Here is a 7,845-nt window from a genome sequence, read left to right as displayed (position 1 = left end):
CTCCAAAGCCCGCATACTGGAATGACTAAGTTGCCCAAACAGGAAAGATGGTGGCCTGCCTCATCTTTTCTCTCAGAATTTATCCTGTGTGATGGAGCTTAATTTTTAGGTTGTTAATTTTACTGTCAGCGTTAGAGTTGTTCAGAAAGAATCTCACTGTTATCTTTTAGGTGAGATATATGAGAATTCATTTTCTCCTGTAAATAAACCTGTTGATGTTTGTTCTCTGGAAAGAAGTCCCTTTCAGCTATCTGACTTTGATCACAATCATGTAGAGCAGTAGTCAGTCTACAATGACATGATTGAATTTCCATTTCCAGTGTTTCCTAGCTGTGTCTTACATTCTCCAGTTCAGAACTGAGCATTCTCAGTTGTCAAAATCCTAAGCTGTCCACTGTACTTAAATACTGGTTTTCGTTAATGCTTCTTCATTCAGTTGTATAGCCTTTAGAAGTTTATCAATCTGGCCGGGCGCGGTGGCTCACGCCTGTAATCCCAGCACTTTGGGAGGCCGAGGCGGGTGGATCACGAGGTCAGGAGATCGAGACCATCCTGGCTAACACAGTGAAACCCCGTCTCTACTAAAAATACTAAAAATTAGCCGGGCGTGGTGGCGGGCGCCTGTAGTCCCAGCTACCCAGGAGGCTGAGGCAGGAGAATGGCGCGAACCCAGGAGGCGGAGCTTGCAGTGAGCCGAGATCGCGCCACTGCACTCCAGCCTGGGCGACAGAGCGAGACTCCGTCTCAAAAAAAAATAAAAAATAAAAAAATAAAAAAAATAAAAAGAAGAAGTGTATCAATCTTTTCTTTTACACTTTCAATTTCCTCCAAAATTTTATTTTCCCTTAGCTGGTTCTGATGTTTTGTTTCATCTAGTTCCAGTCTTAGCATGGCAATTTCTTCCCGCAACATGCTGTTTTCACGCAAGAGATCTTCTTCTTTCTTATGACTAAGAGAAAGCTAAGTAAACAAAGGGAACTTTTAGTTACCACTCAATAGAATGACATATCATGATTTCTTCTAAAATTGAAGAATGACATTTATATTTGTATAATGAAATAATTCCCATAGTGGATATTTAACTGGAAAAAAGTTGGACAAAACTTCAAATCTAAAAGAGTGTAAATTCCAAAAAGTTGAAATATTTATCTAAAGACCATGAAAAATAAATCACTAGAGGATTTTTAAGAATTTCAGAATTGGAAAAGCCTTTCTCTGAATTACAAAAAACCCAGAGGCATAAAATAGAAGATTAATACATTTGGCTACATTTTTTAAATTGGGTTTACACTCTGATATCTAACCTACAAACCACACCATCATAAGAGCCTTAGCTATGCATATATTAGGACAGAAGCAATTCCTCAAAGTTCTTTAAGTTCCTTTTTCTGAGGAATGTTTTATCAATATACTGCTTTCCTAATATTTTTACAGTCAGTTATAAGAATTACATTTATTCATAACTGTTAAATCTAAGCATTGTACCCTTCTACAATGTACACACCGGCATCTAAGCATTGCACTTCTACATACAACACTCAACTCATTTAAGATCACGATTCTTAAAAGGAGAGGTCAAAAAATATATGCAGCCAGGACCGGTGGCTCACACCTGTAATCCCAGCACTTCAGGAGGCTGAGGCAGGAGAATCGTGTGAGCCTGGGAGGCAGAGGTTGCAGTGAACTGAGTTTGTGCCATTGCACTCCAGCGTGGGTGACAGTGCAAGACTCCATCTAGAATACACACACACACACACACACACACACGTATATATGCAACGTGCAAGATTTTTGCCAGGTCTTCTGATGCTACTGCTAGTGATCCTCCACAAAATCAGTTGCTTCTGTGGTGTAAATATATAAATACAAAAGAAGCCTTTTATTTCAAAATACAAATGGTAAATAAGATATAACTTACAAGGCTTTTCTTAGAAATCATGAGATTATTTGCCATTGCAATAACTTTTCTTTCCTCTTCATAATGTTTGAAACATTATAGTAGTAAGTGTGAAATATGGGAAACATACTGAACTATTCATCTGGGAACAAAATACTTATCAATAAATTATCACTAAATGTGTATCATGGCATGTCATTGTTTTCAAAGCTCTTTGCATTGAAATGAGAAACTACTTGGAGCAAACTGTTCCTCTCCTCAAAAGCAAGGATAATGACATCCACAATGTGGCCTCTGACCCAGCTGTACATTTCCTACCTTCCTATTAGTGAAAATAACAAACTGACTTCTCTATTAATATTTTAAAAAGAACTAATGTCCCAAAACTAGCAAATCTGTTGTTAGTAGCAAAACTTATTTTTGATATTGGAAAGATAATCAATTCTTATGAAAAATATCAAATGCTTTTCCTTTGGATTGAGGCCATTGTGAAGGTCACTACTCGACTGTTGCAGGCAAATGCAGTTGAATTAAGAACATGGCTTTACCCTATGTGTACATATATAGATATATGACCAAGGATATACAGGGTGTGTGTGTGTGTGTGTGTGTGTGTGTGTATATGATTTAAAAATCCTTTATACCTTCCAAAATAAAGCTTTTTAAAAATATATACACATATGAAAACATTTGATAATGACTAAAGAAAATACCTCAGAATTCATTTCCTTTTCAGCCACTTCTATCTGCTTTTGTTTATTAGTCAGAATCTCATCTTGTGATATTCCAGTGTTCTGTTCTTCAGAAAGTTGTTTCTGGGTATCATTTTGTTCGTCACTAGAAGAAATTTTAATTTTCATGAAATACTGGAGGTGTCCCTAAAATGATCTACAGGGCAAGATGGCACCATCAGATGTCATTCACACAATGTATATCTGCACATTAATCCAAGACAAGGCAAAGGGGTCTCACATCTGTTAACCCTGCTCTCCCAGTCATGTTGGCACCAGGGACTAGTTTTGTGGAAGATAATTTTTCCATGGACCTGAGGTGGGGGATGGTTCCAGGATGATTCAAGCACATTACATACATTGTGCACTTCATTTCTATTATTACTAATATATAATGAAATAATTATATAACTCACCATCATGCAGAATCAGTGGGAGCCCTCAGCTTATTTTCCTGCAACTAGATGGTCTCATCTAGGGGTCACAGGAGATGGTGACAGATCATAAAGCATTAGATTCTCATAAGGAGTGAACAACCTAGATCCCATGCATGAGCAGCTTGCAATAGGGTTCAAGTCACACTCTTATGACAATCTAATGTCACCGCTGATCTGACAGGAGGAGGAGCTCAGGTGGTAACGTGACAGAGAGTGGCTGTAAACAGATGAAGCTTCACTTGCTCACCTACCACTAACCTCTTGCTGTGTGGCCCAGGTCCTAACAGGCCAGGGACTGGTACTGGTCTGTGGCCTGGGGATTGGAAACCCCTGTGTTAACCCAAACTTTTTATGTTTATTTTTTGGAAACAGTTTCCACTTATATTCTTGATTCCTCTGTAATTTATAGACGACTTAGAAATTCCCTTTGGAACAAGACAGGGTCTAATATTGTGTTTTTAACATAGAACTTTGAATTAATTTTATCTGTGTATGAGAGAGAGATGTGAAATAAACTGATCATTAATTGCTTTCAATTTTACTTTTATTTCATGCATATTAAGAAGAAAACTGGGAAGCCCTAGGCAGAGCAATTGGGCAAGAGAAATAAAGGGCATCCAAATTGGAAAAGAGAAAGTCAAACTCTCTCTTCACCAATGATATGATCTTATGCCTAGAAAACCCTACAGACTCCTACAAAACACTCCTAGATTTGATAAGTGAATTTAGTAAAGTCTCAGAGGTTACAAAATATACAAATACCAATGAATAGTACCACTATACACCAACTACAACCAAGCTGAGAGTCATATCAAGAATCCAATCCTTTTTACAATGGCTGCAAAATAGTAAAATACCTAGGAATATACTTAATGAAGGAGGTGAGTGATCTATCAGAGGATAACTGGAAAACGCCACTGAAGAAAATCACAGATGATACAAATAAATGAACATACATTCTATGTTCCTGGACTGAAAGCATTGATATTGTGAAAATGCCATAGTGCCCAAAGTAGTCTACAGAGTCAATACAGTTTCTACCAAAGTACCAATGTCATTCTTCACAGAGTTATTTTAAAAAGCTGTCATTCATGTAGAACCACAAAAGAGCCTGAATAGCAACAGATATACCAAGCAAAAGGAACAAACATGTTGGCATCACATTACCTGACTTCAAATGATACTCTAAGGCCACAGTAACAAACATCATGGTAGTGGTATAAAAGTAGACACACACATCAATGGAACAGAATAGACAACTCAGAAAAAAGGCCACTTACAACCAAATGATCTCTGAGAAAGGATACAAAAACATACACTGGAGAAAGTACACGTTATTCAACAAATGGTGCTGGGAAAAAAAGATAGTCACATATAGAAGAATAAAATTGGATCTCTATCTCTCACCATGTAAAAAAATTAATTCAAGATGGATTAATGGCCTAAACCTAAGACCTGAAGACATTAGCCTAGGCAAATAATTTATGATGAGGACCCTGAAAGCAAAAGCGACAAAAATAAAAATAAATAAATAAATAAATAAAGACCTAATTAAACTAAAAAGCTTCAGCACAGCAAAAGAAATAATCATCAAAGTGAGCCAACAACCTATACAATGGGGAAAATATGGGCAAATTATGAATCTAACAAAGGGTTAATGTCCATAACCTACCAGAAACTCAAACAAATCAGCAGGAAAAATACAAATAATTCCATTAAAAAGTGGGCACATGACATGAATAGACATTTCTCAAAAGAAGATGTACAAATGGTGAACAAGAATATAAAAACATGCTAAATATTACTAATCATCAGGGAAATGTACAATAAAACAACAGTGAGATATCACCTCACTTCAGCCAGAATGGTCACTACTAAAATAAAAAAAACAGCAGATGCTGGTGTGGATGTGGTGAAAAAAGAAGAGTTATACACTGCTGGTGGGGATAGCAATTAGTACAAATCTATGGAAAACATTATGGAGAGTTCTGTTAAAGTAGATCTTACCATTCTATCCAGCATTTTCATTTCTGGATACCTACCCAAAATAAAAGAAATCATACTCTCAAAAAGACACCTATATACATACATTTACTACAGCACAATTCACATATGCAAAGATATGTTATCAGCCAGTGTCCACCAACTGATGAGTGGAATAAAGAAAATTATATATATATATATGTATGTATGTATGTATACCTGAGACTGGGTAATTCATAAAGGAAAGAGGCTTAATTGATTCACAGTTACACGTGGCTGGGAAGGCCTCAGGAAACTTACAATCATGGCAGAAGGTAAAGGGGAAGCAGGCAACTTCTTCAAAAGGTGGCAGGAGAGAGAGAAGTGAAAGGGAAAGAGCCCATTATAGAATTATCTGCTCTTGTGAGAACTCACTATCACGAGAACAGCATGGAGGAAACCGACCCCATGATCCACTACCTCCCAGCTGGTCTTTCTCTCAACACCTGGGAATTACAATTTGACATGAGATTTGGGTGGAAACACAAAGCCAAACTATTGAGGGGGGGGTGTATCCTTACTTTTAAAATATCAAAATGTCATTATTTATATTTCAAAAATAGCAATTTTTATTAGTAATGATTTTGTTTGAAAATAAAATGACATGGTAAATTTTCTTCACTTTTAGCCTAGTATTTAGTCAAAATATAAAAAGCTGAATTTGCCAGCAGCAAACTGTAATTACTTTTAAATGAGGTAAAGATGTGTGAGAATATCACCGTTATTGTACTGAGAAGAAAGTGAACAAGAAAAGGAATTTAAAAAGAGAGTAGAGTATCACTACCATATACATACATGAACTGACAAAGAGACTAAAATCTCCTACTGGAGATTATGTTAGGACTTGAGCAAAAGCTTCTAAAAATACCAAAAACAGAAAGAAAATAATTAATTTTAAGGAATAAATTATACAGAGAAATATGTATTTTTAAAAAAAGAAAACAGATATTCCTGAGAGCTATTATTAACCAATTCATCTTGACCAAAATTTTAAAATGAAGTCTACAATTCTGGAATATAAAATAGTTTCATTTTGAACATAGTTAATTGAAGGCAACTTTTATACAGAAAATTTTCGGTTAAAGTTGACTCTAACTTATGAAAGAAATGACTTGTACCAATGGTAACAAGAAGCCACCCAAAGCCAGTTTGAAATCTAGTCAATCAATGACCACTGCTCTTGTTCACCAACCAATATCAATGTGAGCAGCTTGCTTCTGAAATACAGCCACGCAGCAGCACCTGCTCCATCAGAATAGACAGTGCCTGACCAGTATTCCTCTTACAATAGGAAGCAAAAAATTCCAACTCTGTCTCTTTATTTCAAATACCAAAGGTTCATAATCCCTTGAAAAGAATTTGTAAGTCCATTAAATGTGCCACCGTAATTTTTTTTTAAATAAAATACTAGTGGCCAGGCGCAGTGGCTCATGCCTGTAATCCCAGCACTTTGAAAGGCTGAAGTGGGTGGATCACCTGAGGTACAGAGTTCGAGACCAGCCTGACCAACGGGATGAAACCCCATCTTTATTAAAAATACAAATATTAGCCGGGCGTGGTGGCATGCCCCCGTAATCCCAGCTCCTTGGGAGGCTGAGGGAGGAGAAGTGCATGAACCAGAAGGTGGAGGTTGCAGTGAACTGAGATCATACCACTGAACTCCAGCCTGGGGGATACAGCGAGACTCCATCTCAAAATAAAATAAAATACCAGTAAACTTTGCAATTCCTCTGACTCAGTTTGCCATAACTACAATTATGATTACTAGTAAAAGAATAAATAGTGAATAACCACAATATTGGGCTTTTCTCTCTAAATAAAAAAATTAATATAAAGAATGTAGCTTATTATAAAAAGCCAAAACAATTTTAAAAATGCACGTAGTTACCGGGCAAAGCTGTTAGAATGAACCATGTCAAACATTTTTAAAGTGAGAATTAATCAAACAATATATGCAGGATAAACTCCATTCACTCATTTAATAAGTATTTATTAGGTAGCTTCATCCAAAATGCTAGGCCTTTTTCTAGGCAGTGAGGATATGGTAGTGAAAAATAAAAACCCTATTCATGAGAGTGAGAAAAACACACAATAACAACAGACAGATAAGGCCAAATATACAGGATGTTACAGGAGAAAAACTAAAGCAGGAAAATGAAATGTTTATGTGTTTGATGGGGAGGGTGGTGGGAAAGTTGGGATGGTCAGAAAAGTCCCTGCTGAGAAAGGGGATTTTTTTTTTCTAATACAAAAATCCTTTTATTTGTATATCAAAGTCTCTATGAAATGATGACATAAGGTTAACAGCGTTGATGTCAAGATACAAATGGGTTTGAAGTTAGAGATGATAAATCACTTTGTTTCACTGAACCTTCCCTTCGTTACGTTAGAGAGCATCCCTGGTAGGCACCCAATTGAACCTTAAGCATGACGCGTCTGGGTAGCACACCGTTCTTCCTCAGAAAGTGGTTGTTCCTTAATGTGTTTCTTTTTACCCTTTTTCCTCTTCTTCTTAGAAAGGGGGTTTTAAATAAAGAACTGAAGGAATGGAAAGAGAAAGCTAGGAGGATATCTGGGGAGAAAGCATTCCAGACACAGGGAACTGCGAATCACAGAGGTGTGCCTGGCATCTTTAAGCACTAGGGGTAGATAAGGCATGGCAAGAATTCAGTGTGGCTGAAGCAGAGCAAGGGAGATAATTAGGAGGAACTTTGACACGTACTCCGAGTGAAATGGAGATAATAAGAAGGGCTGGGGC

The 7,845-nt window shown here is 36.9% G+C and overlaps 1 protein-coding gene across 1 annotated transcript in view; it reads right to left on the bottom strand.

The window, feature by feature from the left end:
* Positions 1–815: 815 nt before the first annotated feature.
* LOC101140864 (POTE ankyrin domain family member B) overlaps positions 816–7,845 on the bottom strand; it is a 31,219-nt gene continuing 24,189 nt past the window's right edge. Inside the window, 3 exon segments of the mRNA XM_055360616.2 lie at positions 816–885; positions 887–960; positions 2,611–2,734. Coding sequence (XP_055216591.2) covers positions 873–885; positions 887–960; positions 2,611–2,734 — 211 coding nt within the window. The 3' untranslated portion in view covers positions 816–872.

This window comes from Gorilla gorilla, chromosome 14 (assembly GCF_029281585.2).
Source record: "Gorilla gorilla gorilla isolate KB3781 chromosome 14, NHGRI_mGorGor1-v2.1_pri, whole genome shotgun sequence".
NCBI classification, from domain to species: domain Eukaryota; kingdom Metazoa; phylum Chordata; class Mammalia; order Primates; family Hominidae; genus Gorilla; species Gorilla gorilla.
The sequence above is the reverse complement of the archived record's forward strand: the minus strand, read 5'-3'. Positions and strand labels throughout refer to the sequence as shown.